The 23,174-nt window shown below is 44.8% G+C and overlaps 1 protein-coding gene across 1 annotated transcript; it reads left to right on the top strand.

Moving 5' to 3' along the window:
• Positions 1-4,853: 4,853 nt before the first annotated feature.
• On the top strand, positions 4,854-11,464 carry LOC130405718 (uncharacterized protein C14orf132; the record flags this gene model as incomplete). The annotated part of the gene is made up of 2 exons (XM_056610884.1): positions 4,854-4,982; positions 10,612-11,464. Coding segments are annotated over 2 exons (351 nt in total), but the record flags the coding sequence as incomplete, so codon positions are not given.
• Positions 11,465-23,174: the final 11,710 nt, after the last annotated feature.

The raw sequence follows: 23,174 nt of genomic DNA, 5'->3' as shown, positions 1-23,174 counted from the left end.
GCTGGACCATTCTGGCGACCTCCTCCCGGATAGTGTTCCTACAGGCTTCTGGGACCCAGGGGGACTCGCACCGTGACGCCTGGCGCCGTTTTAATGTCATGTTGTGCGACAGGGGTCCTCCCTGGTACTTCCGAGAAGACATCCTGGTGTTGTAGGATGTAGTGTTGTAGTGTTCCATCACTGCTTCAGGAGGTTGAAGTGGTAGAGTTGGGTAGGTTTGCGTTTCCCGGGCTGCCATCCCCAGTAGTTCCCCTCCCCTACCCTGTCGACCACCTTGTAGGGTCCCTGCCACTTGGCCAAGAATTTGCATTCCGCAGTTGGTGTGAGGACCAGGACCTGGTCCCCAGGCCGAAATATGCGCAGCTGGGCTCCCCGGTTGTAGACCCGTGCCTGGGCCTGCTGGGCCTGTCCGAGGTGGTCCCGGACGATGGGCCAGACCGGTGCCATGCGGTCCCGCACCTGCTCCACGTGGTCCACCATTGTGTGATGAGGGGATGGTCGACTCTCCCATGCCTCCTTTGCGAGGTCGAGGAGTCCCCTTGGTTTTCTCCCATGCAACAGCTCGAAGGGGGAGAAACCATGGCCTTCTTGAGTATTTGTTTAAGGGTCTTGTTGAAACGTTCCACGAGCCCGTCTGACTAGGGGTAGTACACCGAGGTGCGGAGCTGTTTTACCTGGAGGAGGCTAAGCAGTTCTTTCATTACCCGGGACATGAAACAGGACCCCTGGTCTGTTAGTACCTCCCTGGCTATCCATACCCGACTGAACAGAAGCTTGAGCTCCTTAGCTACCGCGGTGCGGAGGGGCAGGGCCTCAGGAAACCTGGTTGCGTAGTCCACGATTACTAAAATATACCTATGACTCCGGCTGGACTTCGGGAGAGGCCCGACAATGTCTAGTGCTAACTTGTCGAACGGTACTTCAGTTCCTCCCCCCTTGTTGGAAAGAAATACAAGAACTCGGTGAGAGGGAGTCTCTCGGATTCTCCTGGTGGGCCAGACTGCTTGGTAGCCGTCAGGGTGTCCGGAGTGTCTAGGGGTGGCCCCGTAGTTTCCGCTCGGTGGGGTCCTCCTGTCGAATGGGCTGGGGTGCCCAGTGGGGTGGGGCCATCCCCCTTGGTCCAGTCGTCCTCTGCAGACGACTCTGCTGGGGTTGAGTGGGCCACCCGAGCACCATAAGCGGGTTGGCCTGGTCGTCCGTGCCGTCGTGGCGGGTCCCGCAGTAGTCGGGAGCCCTGCCGTGTTGGGAGATTTGAGTCCATACGGCGCCTCGGATATCAAATCGCCAGTAGTGGAAGCGCTGGGCCCTGGCGGCGAGGCTAATGCCATAGTATGCCAGTATCGCCTGTTTTAATGCCGGGTACTGACTTGCGTGCTCCGGTGTCAAATCCTGGCTCGCCTGCTGTGCAGGTCTGGTGAGGAAGGGGGACAGTATGTGAGCCCACTGGTCCTCCGGCCAGCTCTCCCGACGGGCTGTCCTTTTGAACTCCTCCAGGTAGGCCTCCATGTCGTCATCCGGGGCCGAGTTTGGTGAGGCGGCTGGTCGGCGTGGAGGTCGGGGATTCGCGCAATGCTTGCCGGGTGAGTCGTAGGAGCGCCTCCCGGAGAAGGAAGAGGCTCTCGGCGGTTTCTCTCTGTGTAGTGGCTGCCAGGGCTCGATCCCGTTGCTGATGCTGGCCGGTGGCCACGGCTCCATCCGGGTTCTGCATTTGACGTGGGGCTGGTAATCCAAAATAGTCTGTAGCGTGGTCAAATTGCCTGCATTCTCAACCATATGTGGCGACCCGGCCCTATGAGTGACTCAATGACTATCACTCGGTAATCACCACACGTCACGGTCCGTTTAAAGCCAAAAGAGGTTGACACGTGCTTCCAGCTTCCCTGTCTGAGAAACATGATACAGCCTTTTAATGGTACCTGGTCTTTGTGTTATAGTTATGCAATGGACGCCCTCTGCTGCCGGCTGGTGGATATCGGCGGTTTGAGCCATCCACCACCTCTCCTCTGGGCTGCCTGGCCCGAGGTGTTGGGACCGGGTTGCCACAGCATGCAGACAAACAGGCACTCACACACGCACACACACACACACACACACACACACACACACACACACACACACACACACACACACACACACACACACACACACACACACACACACACACGCACACAAAGCTGCAGGCATACATGCATACATGGAAGCAGTGCACATAATGTAAATCATAACAGAGTTATGAGTTATTTAATGAGGATGTTTCACCTGTAGGTGAGAAAATAGCCTTCCAGCTTCCTTTTGTTCTACTTTCTCTCCCTCTCTACCCCAGCTGCTCATCCTATCTGTGTCATGCCTGTCTCTCTGTGTCTCTCTCTGCCTCTTCTGCCGCCTGGCAGATGTTTCACAAACCGCTAGTGGCTGCCGGGCTCCTTTTTGACCCTTTATTCCCCTCCTTCCATTGGTCCAAATGCACCCAACAAAGCTGCATCTGTGAGCATGTGTGTGTGTGTGTGTGTGTGTGTGTGTGTGTGTGTGTGTGTGTGTGTGTGTGTGTGTGTGTGTCTGTGTGTCATTGGGTGTGTATGTTCACGTGTGTGTGTGTGTGTGTGTGTGTGTGTGTGTGTGTGTGTGTGTGTGTGTGTGTGTGTGTGTGTGTGTGTGTGTGTGTGTGTGTGTGTGTGTGTGTGTCTGTCTACTAGCCCTCCTCTCTTGCCTGGACTCATTGAAACCTTTGAATCTGTATCACTTTAAATTGAAATACATCAGTCTGCCTCTTGTTCTCTGACCTTTGGCATCCACAGGTGCACCCATGAGTACTCACTCCTTCATTTGCAAGCATTGAATGAAATGTGCGTGCATCTATGTGATGTAAATCAGCAGTGTTTGAGCATTGCTATCATGGTTTAGCACATGTATGTGGGTGTGCGTTTGCATGTGCTTGTGTGTGTGTACGTGTGTGTGTGTGTGTGTGTGTGTGTGTGTGTGTGTGTGTGTGTGTGTGTGTGTGTGTGTGAGTGTGTGTGTGTGTGTGTGTGTGTGTGTGTGTGTGTGTGTGTGTGTGTGTGTGTGTGTGTGTGTGTGTGTGTGTGTGTGTGTGTGTGTGTGTGTGTGTGTGTGTGTGTTGGGGGAGTGGGGGGTCGGGAGGGGATGGACGGAGGAAGGATGGCTAGGGGCAGTTTCTGAGTGACTGATTCTTTTAGAATAGCATTACATAACATTAGCAACCGGATGCTGACCTGGTTAACAAACGCAGACACGCACAGACACACACACAGGCACACGCTCACACACACATGCACACATGCACATACACACGTACACTTCCACCAAGGTTCTTATACGCAGAGGAGTTCACGTGTTAGATGCCATTACATCATACTGAGGCGGACAGCTTTGCTATGGCACAGGGTCCGGGGGATTGGATGCTGAGGATGTGTTTCAAATGGAGGCCTAATCCCCTGAGCGGTTTGCAGCTCTGCACGCTACCCAGGGAGACCATACCCCCAGGAGAGTCCCACAAATTAGGCCTAGCTTTACCCAGGTAAGACAGGAGGGAGGGATGCAACGGTCTGTGCGTGTTCGTGTGTGTGTGAGTGAGTTTGTGTGCGTGCGTGCGTTGTTGTGTGTGTGTGTGTGTTCTTGTGTGAGTGTGTGTGTCTGTGTCTGAGTGTTTGTGTGTGTTCGTGTGTGTGTGTGTGGTCGCGCGTGTGTGTGTTCTTGTGTGTATGTGTGTGTGTGTTTGTGTGTGTGGTTTTGTGTGCGTGTGTTTCTTCTTGTGCGAGTTTGTCTGTGTGTGTGTTTGTTTCTGTGCTTGTTTGTTTGTGTGTGTGTGTGTGTTTGTGTGTGTGTGCGTGTGTGCGTGTATTGGGCCGTAAAATAGAGAAAATACAACTAAACCCAAGACACAGTGAATCAGCGTTAGGAAGAAAGTGTATGAGGTGTGGAAGAGAGAGAGAGAGAAATGCTCGGGCCGCATTGTAACTTGTATCAGAGATCAGAAGAAGGGGGGGGGGTGAGAGGGGCTGAGAGAGGCACTGGGACTTGGATGTCAAAGGGCAGAGTTCAAATGATTGGGATATTTTAGAGGGACAGGGGCTAAATATTAGAGCATAGAGGAGGACAGAGGGAAGGAGCATGAGGGAGGGAGGGGACGGGCTGAAGGGGTATGTATCTACCTTTAACCCCCACCCCCGTCCCCCCCACGTCCACTAAGAAGTCAAGTGGTGGATTAATCGGGGGCGTTCATTTGGAGTGATGCCAATTGAGAGAGCAAGGGAGAGAAGAGGCGGACACAAAGAGGAGAGAGAGATAGAGAGAAAGAGAGAGAGAAAGAGAGAGAGAGAGAGAAAATGCTAACTCAAGGATTTCAAAAGCAGGTAGAAATTAGAGAAATGCTACGCACAGCAGCAGTTATCTCTACTGCACACACCAACTCTAAGACTGCATCCTTACACAGGACCAGAGGCCTCTCAGTCTCTGTCACTGTACCAAGTTCTCTCTCTCTCGCTCTACCTATCTTTCTCTCTCTCTCTCTTTCTTTCTCTCCCTCTCTATCACAGTCTCTCTCCGTCTCCCTCTCTGTCCCTCTCTCTCACCTGGTGCACTCACTCCGTGGGAAATCATTTTCTCTCTCTCTCCCTCTCGCAATCACTATCTCTCTTTCTTGCTCTTCCTCTGCCTCACCCGGTGCGCTCGCTCACTGGCAGGGAATTCTCTCTCTCTCGCTCTCTCTCTCTCTCTCTCTCTCTCTCTCTCTCTCTCTCTCTCTCTCTCTCTCTCTCTCTCTCTCTCTCGCCGTCTCTCACACACACTCTCTGGCTTACTCGCTCTCTCTTTCACGCTCTCTTCCTCCCTTTGTGTGTCTCTGTGGTGCGCTCTCGTTCTCTCAGTGTTCATCTTGCTCCTATCCTGATAACAATCATTCAAAGTCAGGCGGTGGGACAGGACGGACAGCGCAGCCCCGCACTCCTCTTGGCAGCCTGCCGGTGGTAAGTTGCATCCTTACGCAGCTCTTTTTGCCTGGCTCGTATTGAGCCATTTTGTTCCTCTTTCTATGCAGTTGTTCTGCTCCTTTTAGGGGGGGGAATTTACACTCATCTCTCGTCCTTTTTACAGCTATACATTTGTACATAATTTTTTAATGAATTTGATATGTATTTTTTTTCACTAATATATGGCAATGTCGGTTTGGGCTGCTTGTTTGCAAATTAGCAATATGCATGTGAATGTTTCAAATATAGTCATAATCTCATTGTTTAATATTGAAGTGTTGCTCAAATGATGTAGGATTCTGCATACTTTTCTTTGTACATAATGGTTGTGATTTACTCCTTTTATGACAACACATGTGTGGTTAAATGAATGATAACAAATCAACACTGAAAGGTTTGGATGATGAATGGTATATTCAGTGTATAATCAGACTGGGTAGGACATCCTTTAGCCAGGGGAGAGAGAGCTCTGTGCTGAACTTCCTAACTTTGTCATTTCCGCTGGGCCAATTCAAGGAGAAACAGGTTCTGCAACTGCAACTACTACAGCAGTGGTTTGTTTTACAATAATAATGCCCATCTTCACTTCTCTTCACATCTCCTGATTTGCCAGGCTCATACCAGCTGTATGTTTGAGTGTTGTCTGCTAAATCAAAAGTTACTCACGTTATTCACATTATTCACAATGCACATCATACCGTATATGGACTTTTCATTCGAAAAATCGCACAATTTAACAATCTAGGAAAAGGATAGGTGAAAAGCAAAAATAATTTAACACAAAAATATACAATGCAGGAAAGAATGCCGCTGACATAAGTTTTTTTGCTATGTTGTTGTTTTGTGTGGCTGGGGTCCCTCGCTGAGGTACCTTTCTCCATTAGCTCAAAGAAAAGGACAACAAATCTTTACATGATGGAAACTTCAGTGAACAGATTGCTGCTTAGTGCTGTTAGTCAGTACACCAATTGCAATCATATGTGTTTCAGTGTGTGTGTGTGCGTGTGTGTGTGTGTGTGTGTGTGTCAGTGTGCGTGTGTGTGTGTGTGTCAGCTCACGTTTGTCTGTGTGTGTTTGTATATGTGTGTGTTTGCTTAGGTGTGTGTGCATGTGTGCTTATGCATGGTTGTGTTACAGTTATTATATAGAGCATTATATTGCCTTCTATGAACATATGGCATCTCCTGTCCTCTCTAACTGTGATGAGCATCACCGTGCCCACCGAGCAGTCCTCAGAGATGGAGCATGTGATGATGCCCACCTTGCAGGTTGGTGTGTGATCATGTGATGATGCCCACCTTGCAGGTTGGTGTGTAATCAGAGGCTGATACCTTGTAGACCGTCTGCGCCGCTGTCAGGGGGACACATAATAATCAGAGCACAGAAAAAAGGGTTCATGTTGAACATCTCTTTCCGTTTGAGCTGAAAAACGACTTCACTGTTGTCACAGAAGGATGAGAAACAATAAGCATTATTCGAGAAAGAGTCGGGATTACGGCTTCATAGTAATCATAATCCGATGCAAAACGTTTACAGTTTGATTGCTTCATGTACCCTGGCATGAGATACTGTGCCCTGCAGGAAATATGTTCACATTGTTATTCAACAATGAAATGCTTTGAACATAAAGTATATCTATATATATTTATATCTATATCTATCTATGTATATATCATTTGCAGCTGGTGGGTGTACAGTGATACATTTATGCAGCATAACTAAGCAATTACAAGCTACAACGTAACTGAATGACGTTCTTACTGGAGCCAAGCTGTCAAGCCAGCATATGCCTTTCGACAAGGGTGACATGAGCACTAGAACCGGTCCGCGTGAACACTAATACACTAGCTGGTAACCTATAGGACATAATGACTGTAGGGCACATTAACATGGCACTGGGGAAAGGACTTAAAACACTTAAAGCACACTGAAAATCCTTTTTCTGACTGATTTACTTCTAAGAAGTTATATTTGTTCTGTTGATGATACTGGTCGCTATTGTAACCCTTGTATTACATTGTTACCCGGGTTACAGAGTGGAATAGCTTTAACTGTTTCGGGAGTGGGGTAACAACTAAAAATAGAGAAAAGTAGATACACACATGTTCTTTTATTTGTAAATGTTACTGAGAGTGGATGAATTTATTATAATGACTCATTACGTGAAATACGAATTTCAGTGTTCAGCGAATTTCAGTTTTAAGTTGTTCACTGTGCAGTGAACTCTACCAAACTTGACGACCTTAATGTACTGTTATTTCTGTACGTACTGCAATAAGACCTTTCTAGTTCAACGGCTATTTTTATGAGATGATAAACGAGAATGTTGTGTCCCCTTGAGTGATGATGAATAAAAATCATTTAGGTTGTACTAATAATAAAAATCTATATATCTTTACTGTATACATTAATGGGTTCCCTATAGCAAATTGTAATTATGTGATTTCAGATTCAGACGAGTATTTGTTTGTGATCGCGTTGTGCATTATTATAAAGGAAGTTTTGGGTCTTAGTGAGGTTAGTTTCCCTCTTGTTGGAAAGACATTGTCTTCCAGACCTGGAAAATGCTAGGAAGTGTTTTTAATAAATGATACACAGTAAGTGGCTAGTCAGTGTGAGAGCTTTAGGGTTTTCTCATAAATTATGCTTCCATATCTCAGTGTTGTAATAGTTTAGAATCTCTTTCACACCGAAAATTCCAATGCACGCAGAAACGTAGACGTGCTTTTTTGGGGCTACCTTAAGAATAAGGGAACAATTGATAAAATGACACCTGCCAGGAAATTGATCACTCAGCTTAATTTAACATAACCAAACTATATAAATATATAAAATCCCCTAATCTCCTGGATGCGGTGCAATGCAAAACCATCCATGGAAAATCAAATGAGATTAAGAGACAGTCCCTTGCAAATCCAATTTTAAAGCAATCTCTGCTCGAACAACCCCAGTAAGTATCTCTCCAAGATGACCTCTTGTTATCCACACCTTGTTAGTGGATTCCTCCTGTTATAAATAGTAAACAGCCCGGAGTGGGAATGGCAGGCGTGCAGGGTCAACTTTATCCAGAGAGTGTATTTCTAAACCTGTTTCTGTGGTTGGTGAACTAGAAGTGCTCTGAACAGAAGAAGGGATTCAAACCATAAACCCTGAGGCAAGTCGACAGAACATTCATGGCGGCAGACAGGCCACAGGGGAGTGAGACAGACAGAGCTTGTTTGATTAAACATTACCTAACCCTGCGTGTTACATTAAAGGTTACATGTTCCTAAAAATGAAGATTATCATTTTTTAGACATGGTTAAAAGGAGATTTGAATATTTTGTTTCTAATGTTGCTATTGTCTTTCCCAAATTGGTCTCCCTAACAACCTAATCTTATGTCAATGTGGGAAGAAGGATCTGTCATCAAGACCAACAGGAGATTTTACGTCTTCAGTGTTTGTACGGTGCTACCAGCAGTATTATTACTCGTAGTTGTACTTGATCTCTATTGTGTCAATCTACAATACTACTACTTATACTTTGTCACTTTCCAGTAAAACTATATACTTTGTCACTCTACTAAGTACGATTAATTGTACTGTGTCACTTTAGAGTATTTATATTTTGTCCCTCTACAGTACTACTACTCATAGTTTGTCCCTCTACAGTAATACTACCACTCATACTGTGTCACTTTACAGTACTACTATTCATAATGTTCCCTTCCACAGTACTGCTACAGTGTTCGTGGTGTTTCTGAGATGGATGTCATTGAGGAAAAAGTCAGACTAAGCACAAGTCAACGCCAGGAGAGCAATAAGATGGCAGAAGTCCCTGAGGGAGGGAGGTGACTCTGACTATCAGCTGCCTCGTCTAAGGGTCATTTCAGTGTGTGTGTGTGTGTGTGTGTGTGTGTGTGTGTCTGTGGCTGTACATGTAAGTATGTGTGTGGCTGTGGGTGTGCGCGTATGTGGGTGTAAGTGTACATTTGTATGTGTGTGTGTGTGCGTGTGTGTATGTTTGTTGTTGTACGTGTATGTGTGTGTGCGTGTGTGTGTGTGTGTGCCTGTGGGTGCAGTGCACGTGTGTGTGTATGTGTGTGTGCGCACGGGCGTGTATGTGTGTGTGCGCGCGTGCGTGCATGATTGCCCCATTGTGTGCAGTGAAAAGATCAAATGGCGGTTTAATATTCAGGCTTAAGTATTATTGCAGTGCTTCTGTGTGTATGTTTCGTGCATGTGTGCGTGTGAGACCAATATATGTGGGTGTTACAGGATTGAATACATGGACGCTTGATGCATTGATTTGTTGTAATGCGGAATCAATCACAACAAATCAACTGCATACACATACACATATACACACATATTGGACCAGTGGGTCTGAGTCTGTGCCGGATGAAGTCCTCCTGTCTCTGTGTCTCTGAGCCTCTTTCTCTGAGCCTATTTCTCTTCCGAGGCCCTTCAGAGAAATACTTCTCCAGCTGAGACAAAAATTAGGAATGATTTTCTGCCTCAATTCCTTCCCCCCCCACCCCCAGCCTCCCCGCTCTCTTGTTTTCCTCCTTCTTTATTTGTGTGCAAAAATGTGGCAAAGCTGTGGCAAATCAGGCATGCAATCATGAGGGTGAGGACGAGGGTACCTGTGTACTGTGTGTGTGTGTGTGTGTGTGTCGTGTGTGTGTGTGTGTGTGTCTACTTTGCATTCATGCATGCACAAACATTTGCTTTTACATAACATTCATTTTATTACTTCCAATCTTTTCATAAAGTCCTCGTAATTGGGGCTGACTTCCTCTTAGCCCACGTCCGTGTATCAAACAGCGTAGCGGCAGCAGCACACACAGAGCACAGCTGTTCATTTTAAAGGAACATGCCTTATTCACACGTGTTAAACCCATGAAACATAAGCTGAACGGACTCGCCGGCATACAAAAGGACCAAACGTTGACAACAAATAGATCTGATGTGATTGTGGGGAATCAGTATCAGCTAGAATCAATCTTTCAATCTTTGCTGATGTTTTTGTAGTTTCTTCTGATTCTTTCTTTCTTGTACAGCACTTGTAGCTGCTTTGTTATGCATCAAACGTGGTATAAAAAATAAGGCTTATTAAATAATATTATTCTTAAATGAAACCTCCAGCTAATAATAAAGTGATAGAATAATATTCAAGCATCAACTCGTCTGTAGCTGCTCAAAAAAAGTCTGTTTTTGAAGCTTGGAAGAGACCGGCGTGTAGTTCATCTATCAGCCTCTAGGGGGTAGGTGGGTGAATGACCCGCCATCATTAAAATCGAAGTGAAAGAATGGGCTTGCCGATTTTTTGTTTGCCAATTATGTGCTTCAGATAGCACATCTTCAAACTCCAACATCATCGGTAAAATAAAGATGAGCATGATTTGAAAAGATTTGAGCTTGCTTGCCATCAGCAGCTAGTTATGTTGGCAACATCCTGTTTGACAGTCATAGATAATTAAAAACGGATTTAATTAGTATTAAGGATTAAATAGGAATGCGTTTTGGCAACGCACAACAGAGACCTCTGTTGAAGGCAAATCCACACCCTCAAACCGTCCTACGTAAACCATACTTGAAATCCCCTCTTCTACCTTCTTGTGCCCCCTCTCCCCTCCGCCTCAGCACTTCCCGGCCGTGAGCGGGTCCTACATGGACTCCCCGTACAACGGCAACGCGTCGCTGCAGACGTCCACCTCCAACCTGAATGCTGTGCCAGGGTCCCGGCCCCCCGAGGCGGAGGACGACGGCAAGGTGTCCAGTGACACCATCTGGCTGTGGGTCGCCGTGCTCGCCACCATCGGCAACATCGTGGTGGTGGCGGTGGTGTGCGCCTGTGCCTTCTAGAGATGACGCACGGTGGGGGGGGGGGGGCTGAGAGACAGAGCCTACGGTGGTGGATGGAGGAGGAGGAGGAGATGGTCCCCATAAAACAAAGTGTCTCCAGCTTTTGGATCATTCATCATTTGGATGGAGAAAAAAAAGAGCCGCTGTTATTCTAAGCCTGTTCACCGTGTTATCTTTGGTCAAGAATGAAAACATGGACGTACGATGTAAATACCGAAGTTAAATAAAACAATGTATGGAGTTATGAGGTGTTTGTGCAGGCGCCCGTGTGTGTCACGTGGCAAGCATATAGCGACGGATTTGTATGATGCGACGCATGGCCTGCTTTGAAAACCACACAAAACCGTTTATCCAAACCTTTACACCTGATGTCAGACAAATTGCGTAATGAACCGAGCATGCTGCACAACATTCAAATTATTGTACACTAAAGGAGAAAAACAACATTCAGAATCATCAAATGACCAGATGAGGTGACCATACATTTGGAATCACTTCCTAACCAAATGATTATGGCCACTTCATCTCCTCTTTCTCAGCCTTTTTATGCTGCACTGATTTTGGGAAAGCTAGCATTTTAACATTATTTTGTTTGTTTTTTCTTTTAAATAAAAAATGACTGAACGATGAGTTTGTCACCACACATCTCATCACTTGAGTCACCGTTCTTCCCAAATGGGACAATTTCTATTTCGAGGAAGATTAATGAAGTGCATTATAAATACGGAAACCTCTCATGGTCCGCCAGACAGAAAGGCTTGCCATGGACTGCAGCAGGACTCATCTTCTTAGGGCATAATGTGGCCGGACTGGCCTAGACTCCCTCTAATAAGTAGCACTCCCAGCAGGGCAAAGACTCAATCATACCACTTTGGTTGATGAATAAGAGGAAGACATATACAGGAGTTGCCATCCCATCAACCTCAAAGTTGCCAGTGGTCAGTTTGGTTACGCAATGCCAGCCTGTCTGGCTTACATAAAACCTATTCAGCCCTGGGTGAACAATGCCATGATCAACCGAGGTCAGTGTTAAGGATTACGGACAAGATCCTCTGGTGAGGTCAGCTAAGCAAGAGGAGTGTTTTCATCTGAGTATCTGGGACTGTTGTTGCAGTGTGTGGGTGTGGGTGATCCCTGTCCAATTCAATCGTCTGATGCATGGCCGAGTAGCCATATTTTACTTCCTGTCCTTGAACTTTGAATGAGATACAGGAGCCCGACAAATGTTGGAGTGTTCCTTTTCCAACGATGTCTATCCTTTTTTTAGGGTTAGGGTTAATTTTCCTTGACAAACATGTCTGACAGCAGTTGAGAGGAATCTGAGGAGCATTATGCACATAAAAGAAGATGTGTGACTCTACAATATGTTATTCCAACATAAGCATAGCGCAATTGCTCTCATGTGTAGAGCAGCAGTACAGAGGGGTCAACACTGCTGGGACAGACACTCCATTAATAACTACATATATATATACACTGTAGGCCTACTATATTTATCATGATTGACAGCCCTTATTTTGTTTCCACAGGGAAAAACGGGAAATAGCTTCAGTTTTACTATGTGTGTGTGTGTGTGCGTGCGTGCGTGCGTGCGTGCGTGCGTGCGTGCGTGCGTGCGTGCGCGCGTGCGTGCGTGCGTGCGTGCGTGCGTGCGTGCGTGCGTGCGTGCGTGTGTGTGTGTGTGTGTGTGCATTAACTTGTTGTTACGTGTGTGTATGTGTATATGTTTGTACGTATTCGAGTATGCGTGTGTGTGATTGTGTGTGATAGTGTGTGTGTGTGTGCATGCTTGTGTGTGTTTACCGGTATACCGCTGTACATACTTGCGAATGTCAGTCTGTGCATGCGTGCGTGCGTTTGTGTGTGACTCACACAAACGCACACGTCAGCCCTCTGGATTATAATGATTGTCTTTCTCTCTCCACCCTCCATAAATCCTTCTGCCTAGCCGCCTCTCTTTAACGAGAGACCTGTCCTCCTCGTTCATTACTGCTGCAGACAGGGAGCATCGTGGTTCCAGGAGCTCACTTAGTTTCTGGAACAATGTCCATGCTACACTCCACCTAGCTGGCTGCCTCCCTCCACTAGCCGTCTGCCTCCACTAGGTGCCTCCCTCCACTAGCCCTCTGCCTCCCTCCACTAGCTGGCTGCCTCCCTCCACTAGCCCTCTGCCTCCCTCCACTAGCCCTCTGCCTCCCTCCACTAGCCCTCTGCCTCCCTCCACTAGCCGGCTGCCTCCACTGGGTGCCTCCCTCCACTAGCCCTCTGCCTCCCTCCACTAGCTGGCTGCCTCCCTCCACTAGGTGGCTGCCTCCCTCCACTAGGTGGCTGCCTCCCTCCACTAGGTGGCTGCCTCCCTCCACTAGGTGGCTACCTCCCTCCACCTAGGTAGCTTTCACAGGGCTCCTCCATAGCATGGACCAGTCTACTACATAGTTTAATGAGTATAATGATGCCGAGCAGGAGGTGAAACATGCTTCAATGCCCGAGATCTCTCCCAGAGTGTGTTTGGTGATAGCCTGTGCACATTGATTGCTCAGTGCGTAACAGGTGTGCAGCCTCCCCCAGCCCAAGAGTCCAATCAGTCTTGCTCGGGCCAGGTGAGGCTCCTTAAAAACCAGCCATCAACCACACACACCCTACAGCAGTGAACCCCAATTAGCGGCCCGCGGGCCAGATCCGGCCCGCAAGAGCAAAATGTCCGGCCCGCGCAGACCCACATGTCACATGTTATCTCCAAAAAAAAATGTGCGCGGTCTGCTATATTTTCCCCTCAGCCCACACCATCCACTTGACCGTTGACGTTACTGCGTGCTGACGTAATAACGTGCTTCGTGCGTCACTTTCCCGCTATCCGTCTGTCATCCCAGGGAATTACAACTTTGTCAAAAATCAACGGATTGAAAATTGATGAAAGAAACATGTCATTTGCCATGAAAAGGAAGGTCAACCAGGAGAACCGCCAGTTTAAAACTGAATGGACCGATAAGCATTGCTTTTCTTTACCGGACCATGCCAACGCAAAGCCGACATGCTTAATATGCAAGCAGAGGGTGGCTGTCATTAAATCGGACAACCTGACACAAACTGTTTGCATGCTGCCAGCTTTAATGGAAGTTTCCCAGAAAAATCTGAGCAACGCAAACCAAAGATTGCAAGCATGTTGACATCATACAAGCGGTCAGTTTTAACCATATGCAAAACGGCATCGGCACAAGAGAGCGCAACAGCTGCTTCATTGCATGTTTCCTGGACGCTTGATAAAGCTAAGAAGCCCTTTGCTGATGCAGAGTTCATTAAACAATGTGCAATTCACATGGCTGGTGAAATCTTAAATCAAGAGGAAAAAATCAAAACAAAAGTTGTGGAGCTATGAAAGCAGGTGCCGAGGAAATGTCAGCTGAACAAAAAGATCTGTTGCTGCACAACGATGTTCGCTGGCTGAGTAAAGGCCGAAGCCGTGTGAGGGTGTGCGACCTGCGTGATGAACGTGTGTCATTTTTATCCAGCCTGCAGAGCCCAAAAGCCCGCGAATTTCTGGCGGGCTGACGCCAAGGTGTTGGCAGATGTTAATTTTTTGTGTGACATCATGTCTCATCTGAATCACCTTAACCTGCAGCTACAAGGCAAGAACCACACTGTTGCTGACATGTACTAAGCGATTGAAGCCCTCCAGTCGAAGCTGGATGCTATTTAAACCTAATTGATCTAGCCCTCCTGCATTATCGCTAAAACAGTAATTATAATTAAAGCTAAATTTGCACATAAAAATGGCGAATTAGAAAAATGAAACGACATTTCGGCCCTTGGCATGGCATGTTTGACCAAATTTGGCCCTCTGGAAAAACTAATTGGGGAACCCTGCCCTACAGTTTCCCTTTGAATTAAATGTAGGTTCAACATGAGAGCTATCACAGCTATGTTTTTCAATAAAAGAGAAAGTAGTCGTAGGAAGGAAAGCCAGGAGCAAGGAGAAAATAGGTGGAGGTATAGAATAAAGATGCAATATAAAGACAATGGGGTGGAGGAGGAGGAGGAGGAGGAGGAGGAGGAGGAGGAGGAGGAGGAGGAGGAGGAGGAGGAGGAGGAAGAGGAGGAGGAGGAGGGGGAAGAGGAGATGAGCTAGATAGTAAGGAAATTAGGATGACTAAAAAGAGGAGATAAGAAGACCAAAAAAAGTCTAGACGCAGAGACAAAGAGATTCCTTAGAGATGCAAGACAATTGCAGTAGAAAGGAGAGAGAGAGAGAGAGAGAGAGAGAGAGAGAGAGAGAGAGAGAGAGAGAGAGAGAGAGAGAGAGAGAGAGAGAGAGAGAGAGAGAGAGAGAGAGATTATATTAACCAGAAAAATAGGTACAATGATAAAAACAACATTCTCCTTGTACTGTGGACACATCGTTTATATGGACCCTATAGGACCTCAGTAACATGGACCAGGCTGACAGGAGAGGACATGTACAACACAGCTGTGTTCTTCATGAAGAAGACTTCTATTAGTGTTTGAAGCGCTATTCTTGGATTAAACTTCTTCAGGCCTTCCATTGACAAGGGATTTTGTTTGTTGATTTCTATATCTTGGATTAAATAAAACATCATGAACACTATGTGATAACTGAAGGATGTTTAAGCTGAACAAGACTGGAGGAAGAGGAGTAGGAAGCAGAGAAGAAGGACTGATGGAAAGGATGGGCGACCTATCTGGACAAATACCTATGTTGTACATAGATTGAAAGATGGAAGATAAAATGGTGAAAGGATGCTCTCATATAGAGATCAATGGTTGATCAAAGCAACAAATGGATGAGGGATACAATTCACAAAAAAAAGACATTCAGCAACTTAAGCAGGAAGTATTATTAATGCATTAATAAATTATTAAGAATTCGCGAAAAAGTTGACTAAATAAAAGGAAAGAATGGAAATGACTTTCACTTTGGAGTTAGCCTATTAAATGGTGCAGTTATGTGTCCGGAGGGGGGCAAAGGAGGCAGTGGGGAATGTAAACTCCAAAACCGAATGAAAGAAAATGTATACATGCAAGGCATTACTTACAATCTGTTAAAGTTGTACAGGCATGCAATATATTAAACAACCAGTTAAACAGGCCAACGACAGAACAGGTCGTTTGTCCATATTACCCAAAACACCCCATGTATGTTTTTAAGGTCAGTGTCTTTGCATTGTGATGTCAATAGTTATTTCATGTAACTGATGATATTCTTCAGATAAAAAGGTAGATTTTCGAGTTACAATGGGATGAGATTTAATCTTCTTTAGTACGGAAAAGGCTGACGTGTTTTTGTGAGTAATCTATGAATTAATGTTTGCTTTGTTCATTAGGGTTCATTATATCAATATAATATATACAAATACAAAAAGAAGAAAAAAAAGAATACCGCTTTAAAATACTTTTTAAGCGTGAATGCCATTGATAAAGCAAATACGATTTTCAAGAGTAACACTTTTTGAATGATCAACAGGGTGTCATAGACCTACAGAAAGTGATGCAAACACACCATTCACTTTGTACGTATGGCTCATCAGGGTTAGGTTTAGCCACTCTGTATCATTACATGCATGGATAATATGCGATTCCTGTTTTCGCATGTGATGTTCTAGGACCCGTGATCAATCATAGGACTCCAAGCCCCTGACAAATACACCACTTTAGCTTTACAACTTTCCAAAATTATGTTATGGTATGTTATTTATACAAAACAATTAAGTATCATTAACAAATTGTGGTAATTTTTTCTCAAATTCTTTGGACATTATTTCCTTGTTTTTAAATAACCAACTGAACAGGTTTGCACCTGATCCATAATATACCACTTTGTGCATGCTTATTTTATAGTTTACTATGCTTTATTAGAAAAAAAAAGGTCAATTATTTTTTCTGTTCTGTGTACCAAAATGTTCTTAATAAATTCTCTGAATATAAATTGGCTGCTCTTCCCCCCCCCCCCCCCCCCCCCCCCCCCTTCATACTGTGGCACGTCTACATCGCCGACAATAATACACAAGCAACCATGAGTCTCCACCTCAAAAGAGGTAACGCCGATGAATAGTGACAGGTTTTAAGCTAACTAGACGACGTGCCCTCAAGGCTAAATAGTTTCTGATGGATTCTACTCTCCAAGTCCATTCTGAAATAATTTCCAGTTAACTAATTAAGACATCTATGTCCTCCATTTAATCAAAGTACATCATGTGACCCCAGCCAGTCAAGCATTAACAAGCTGACAGCGCTCAGAGATGTAGAGAAGAAAATACATGATTAAAATAGGGCAGATCCATTCCCTTTGTCATAATACATTTCAAAGAACAATATCCACTTCCACAATTTATATAACTAGTATATATCATCCAATTATATAACTATAACTGAAATACATTTCAATGATGAAAATAGTATCATTGTTGAAATTAGTTTCTTTCCGCACTCCGTAGATCTCTTGTACACTATTAGCATTGTAAAGCTTTTTTTTTTACTAAAGTAGGCTACTTGTTACTTATTTAGTTAATTACTAATAGGGTTAAGGTCATGGAGGGCAATGAGGCATGAGTTAGGACTTTGGGAGACAACTTGGAGCGATTCTTGACTCTTTATCTCTGATGACTCAAGTTTTTGCACCTCCTGCCAGGGGATTGTCAATGGAGAAGAGATGTTTACCTTGTCCCCAGATACACACACATGCACATGCACACGCACACGCACACACACACATACTCCACAACACACACACACACACACACACACACACACACACACACACACACACACACACACACACACACACACACACACACACACACACACACACACACACACACACACACACACACACAAAAACTCAAATATCTCATTCCCAGAAAGACAAAAATAAAGCAGATCCAAGGAAGGAATAAAAGATCTTTGGAAACATTATTGTGAAAACAAATATATCAGCTTCCCATAAAGTCCCTCTTTAATCCATCTATTGGCCTTTGATTCAGGAGCAGAACATCTTGACATGAGAGACAGTGTCATTATCTCCTACTCAAGAACAAACATGAGACCAGCTAGATAAACAGTGTAGTCTACCTTCAACAATAAAATGACCTCTGTCTTGCCCTGCATTTCTCTCTCTCTCTCTCTCTCTCTCTCTCTCTCTCTCTCTCTCTCTCTCTCTCTCTCTCTCGCATAAATGCACATAGGCACACATAAACTTATCCACGCACACACACAACGAAGAGACCAGACTGAACAGAATGTGAATGTGTTTGTAATTGTGTCTACTGTTTCCAGTTGTGGTGGATGCAGAACGCCCAAGTTACTGTTCTACATCTGGTTCCATATGACCGACTCATCAGCACATCTCTCTCCCACCAGAGGGTCAACTTAAGGACATTCAGACGGGAAGTTTAGTTTTGTGTGGTGATGGATGTTCATGAAGGTGTGAGTGTGTGTGTGTGTGTGTCTGTGTGTGTGTGTGTGTGTGTGTGTGTGTGTGTGTGTGTGTGTGTGTGTGTGTGTGTGCGTGTGTGTGTGTGTGTGTGTGTGTGTGTGTGTGTGTGTGTGTGTGTGTGTGTGTGTGTGTGTGTGTGTGTGTGTGTGTGTGTGTGTGTGTGTGTGTGTGTCTGTCGCAGTGGCGGTTTTAGCAAATTGGGGGCCCAAGGCGAGGATCTGTATGGGGCCTACCTCATCTTTAAAAGAGTACGGAGAAAAAAAAAATACTGACTGAATGGTGGATAGGCAGGTAAAGCTAAGCTCCGCGGAAGTAAAGGTTGGAGATGAGAAAAAAATACCTTCCCCTTTAAACCCTGCATACACTTCTTTAATCCATGAAAGCAGAGTACACACAAAGTGTAGCAATACACAAACTAAGAGTCACAATGGAACCTAAAAGAGAATAAGGTTTCAGATAACACCTGTCTTTGCCAAAATGCCAGGAAAATTAGCACTGTTTATTCTTTTTTTTAAGATCAAATCAATATTGATCTAACCAGCAAGACAAGTAGTTAGGGTAATCCCCATCAACAGTCATATACTTAGCAAAACATCACAAACAGCCATATACACAAAAATTGGCAAGATTAATAATTTACTTTGTATAGGTCTTCAGCTATAGCTGCTGCTGATGCTGCTGCTGTAGCGGCATGTTCAACACTTTGGACGTTGTTGTTCCTGTCTGTATCCCCAACAGTAGCCGTAAAATGTGTGTCATCTTTGGAAGCGTTGCCAAATACTCACCTGCGTCTTTTAGCTTTTTCTTTTATTTGAGCCACTTGGGTAACTTTATTTCCTAACCCTTATCCTAACCCTTAATTTTATTTCCGCGTGTAGACTCGTCTTGCTTCGTCTCTGTTTGTGTGTTAAAAAAAAAGGCCACGGCCTATGCCTCTATGGTAAGACCGCCACTGTGTGTGTGTGTGTGTGTGTGTTATGTGTGTCTGTGTGTCTGTGTGTCTGTGTGTGTGTGTGTGTGAGGGGCTGTGGGTGCACACCATGTGCACATATAAGAATAAGTTTGCGCGTGTAAAAATCTGAGTCAGCGTTCCAGTAAAGGCTGACTCACCAACTCATTGTCTCAGACATTTAAAGACGTGTGCTTTTTACATGCTGGGTTCAAAGACAGACATGGGCAAAATATGTGTTTATTTTTCTCTTTGTGGTTGTAGTGTAATCTAACCATGGCTGACTCCAAAGGATAAAGTTCTTTCAAAGATCAGTCGTTTCTGTCTCCAGCAAGCTAGCAGATGTTACCAACGTCCAACGTAACTTTGACTACTTTTCTACTGTTGGATGTTAGTTACCACAGTGTTTCACAGGAGCAAATAGAACTCTACTTTTGGTTAGGGTTAGTTTCATCTTCTTTCCTTATTGTATAATATCCATAATCAAATGTATCTGATAAACACATTAATATTGCTTCATAATGGATTTGAGGCTGAGCTTTCACAATCAACTTTATGGTATGTTCAAGGGTGTAGATTTGCGTGGGGATCTAAAGACGTGTCCCCACCAATGTTAAATGACGACTTAAATGTCGCCACCAATATTCAGGACGAAACAAAAAAACAGCGCCTCATGCGGTACACAAAGGGTTAAATTCCCACTTCGGTACCGCTTCCCAAAATATGTCTTTGAGAAGGATCTGTTTTTTGATTGGCTAGCTCTCTGTATGTTGTCGATTCAAAGCTGTTGGCTCACTTCACTTGGTCGATCGAAGATGTCGGGCAAGAAAATGAAGGCGGACATCAGAAGCTATTTCAAGAAACAAAGTGTAAGCCATAATATTATGCGCTAGTTCAAGTCATAGAGATGCTAGAAACTACTTATTTTGGTTTAATGTAGTTGACAGTGCTACGTGTAGCCTATATCATTATATGGAGGACGTTTGAATCAACCAAATAGCCTACGAGCTAGGTCAGCTATATCGCGCCAGCAGATTTTTATACCATGACAATGGTTACTAAGGATAGGAGAGTCATGCTTTTAACCAGCAATGCCATAAACGCTTGCTGAAATGAAAAAAAATTACGAGGATGTCAGTGAAAACAAATGTATTTCTATGGGCTCCGCGTTCCAGAGAAAACATGACTGCAAAACCGTTTTCTCTCTAATGGCGATCGACTTGTCAAGCGTCAAAGGTGGCTATTTATTTTCTGTATTCCGTTTCTGCTGATTATTATTTTTTTTTTTCCACACACACACACAAACACAAAAAGCTAAGCGTCAAAGGTGGCTTTTTATTTTCTGTATTCCTTTTCTGCTGACTTTCTGCAGTTTTTTTGTTTCACACACACATGCACACAGACACACACACACACACACACACACACACACACACACACACACACACACACACACACACACACACACACACACATATACACACACAAATATATTCATGCACATACACACTCACACACACACACACACACACACACACACACACACACTCACACACACACACACACACACACACACACACACACACACACACACACACACACACACACACACACACACACACACACACACACAAATAATACATTCATACACAAACACACAAATATATACACACACACATGGTATACCCCACTCTGCCTCATGGTATACCACTGAACTACGCAAACTCAAGGCGAAAGGCCGTCAACTAGAACGCCTCTATAAAGAAAACTGGACTTGTTATACATAAAGAAATATATCACAACCACATTCTTCACTACAAGGACACTCTTTCTACAGCCAAATCTACCCACTACACCAATTTGATCAGTTCAGGTGACGGAAATACACGGACCCTGTTCTCCACTGTCAACAAACTTTTACAACCACCGGACTCCATTGCTCCCCATCTATACTCAACTGATTATTGCAACTCCTTAATGTCATTCTTCACCACCAAAATAGAAAAGATTCACCAGCAACTGACCCCTAACATCACCCACATTCCGTCTTTTTCCACTTTCTCAGCCCCTGTCTCCCGTCTACTCTCAAGCTTCACACTTCCCTCCGCTGAGGAAATCTCTGACCTCATCCGGAAATCCAAACCATCCACCTGCCAGCTGGACCCTATCCCTACTGTTTTAGTTAAAGGCTGCCTACCATCTCTTTCCCCCCTAATAACGTCCATCATACTCTCCTCCCTCAGCTCCGGCCTCGTCCCCTCTTCCTTCAAAACAGCTGCAATAACCCCCATACTCAAGACACCTGGTGCTGACCCCAATAACCTCAACAACTTCCGTCCTATCTCAAATCTCCCTTTCATATCAAAAATTCTGGAAAAAACAATAGCATCTCAGGTTCAAGCTCTCTTATCCTTCAATAATCTTTACGAACAATTTCAATCTGGTTTCCGCCCCCTCCACAGCACAGAGACAGCCCTGGTTAAAATCACCAATGACCTTCTCATGGCAGCAGACTCCGGACACCTCACTATTCTCATCCTCCTTGATCTGAGTGCGGCCTTCGACACCATTTCACACAACATCCTCCTTGACAGACTGGCCTCCATTGGTATCACTGACACACCCCTGCACTGGTTTAAATCATATCTCTCCGGCCGTACTCAGTTCAACCAACTCAAAACGTTCAAATCCCAGTCACTTCCAGTCACTACCGGTGTTCCCCAGGGTTCTGTTCTAGGCCCCCTCCTGTTCATCATTTATCTACTTCCACTTGGCCATATTTTCCGTAAATGTAACATTCATTTTCACTGCTATGCGGATGTCACCCAGCTCTACATATCCACCAAGCCCACTTCTACCCTTCCTCCCACCTCCCTCTCCGATTGCCTACAAGAAATAAAATCCTGGTTAACCTGCAACTTTCTCAAACTCAACAGCAATAAAACAGAAGTCCTCCTCATCGGCACCAAATCAACCCTCACAAAACCTGACAGCTTTTCCATCACTATCGACAACACCTCAGTCTCCCCCTCCCCTCAGGTTAAGAGTCTGGGTGTAATCCTCGACAGCACACTATCATTTCAAGCACACATCAATAACATTACCAGGTCTGCCTACTACTACTGTGTGTGTGTGTGTGTGTGTCTGTGCATGTGTGTGTGAGTGTGTGCCTCCCGCACGCCTGGTTACCATGGGTTCCAGAGCCTTCAGCAGATCTGCCCCCCACCTCTGGAACACCCTCCCACCTGGCATCCGTAATTCCGACACTCTTTCCACTTTTAAATCACGTCTCAAAACACACCTTTTTAACTGACATATTCCATCTAACCCATCTCACCCCACTTATGTAAATTGTTCAATGTATCTTGTTCTTGTGTTTTTTTATGATTGTTGATTATGTTTTCTGTTTTTAAACTGCCCTGTAAGGTGACCTTGGGTGCTTTGAAAGGCGCCCTCAAATAAAATGAATTATTATTATTATTATTACATACACACACACAAATACACACAAGTCCATAAACACACACACACACACACACACACACACACACACACACACACACACACACACACACACACACACACACACACACACACACACACAACACACACACACACACACACACACACACACACACCACACACAAATACATACACACAAAATCACACATAGAAGGATCTATTCTTTATTTGGTGTTGGTAAATATTTACTTACCCACTTTATTGAGACCACAAAGCTCCCCTACTTAAACAACTACAATGCTAAAAAGCCCTTTTTATATCTGCCATTAAGACAATAAGTTGAATAAGCGTTGCATTGTTTGTAACGCAAATTGTTGTTTGTATTGTGGCACAGATGCTTTATTTATTCACAGTATGATTTTAAATAAGGAGCAAACGTGTGAGTGTGAGTCCATTGCTCTTTCTTCCTGTACACGTCCCTAT

Source organism: Gadus chalcogrammus, chromosome 16 (genome assembly GCF_026213295.1).
Source record: "Gadus chalcogrammus isolate NIFS_2021 chromosome 16, NIFS_Gcha_1.0, whole genome shotgun sequence".
NCBI classification, from domain to species: domain Eukaryota; kingdom Metazoa; phylum Chordata; class Actinopteri; order Gadiformes; family Gadidae; genus Gadus; species Gadus chalcogrammus.
This window is presented reverse-complemented; position numbering and strand designations above follow the sequence as displayed.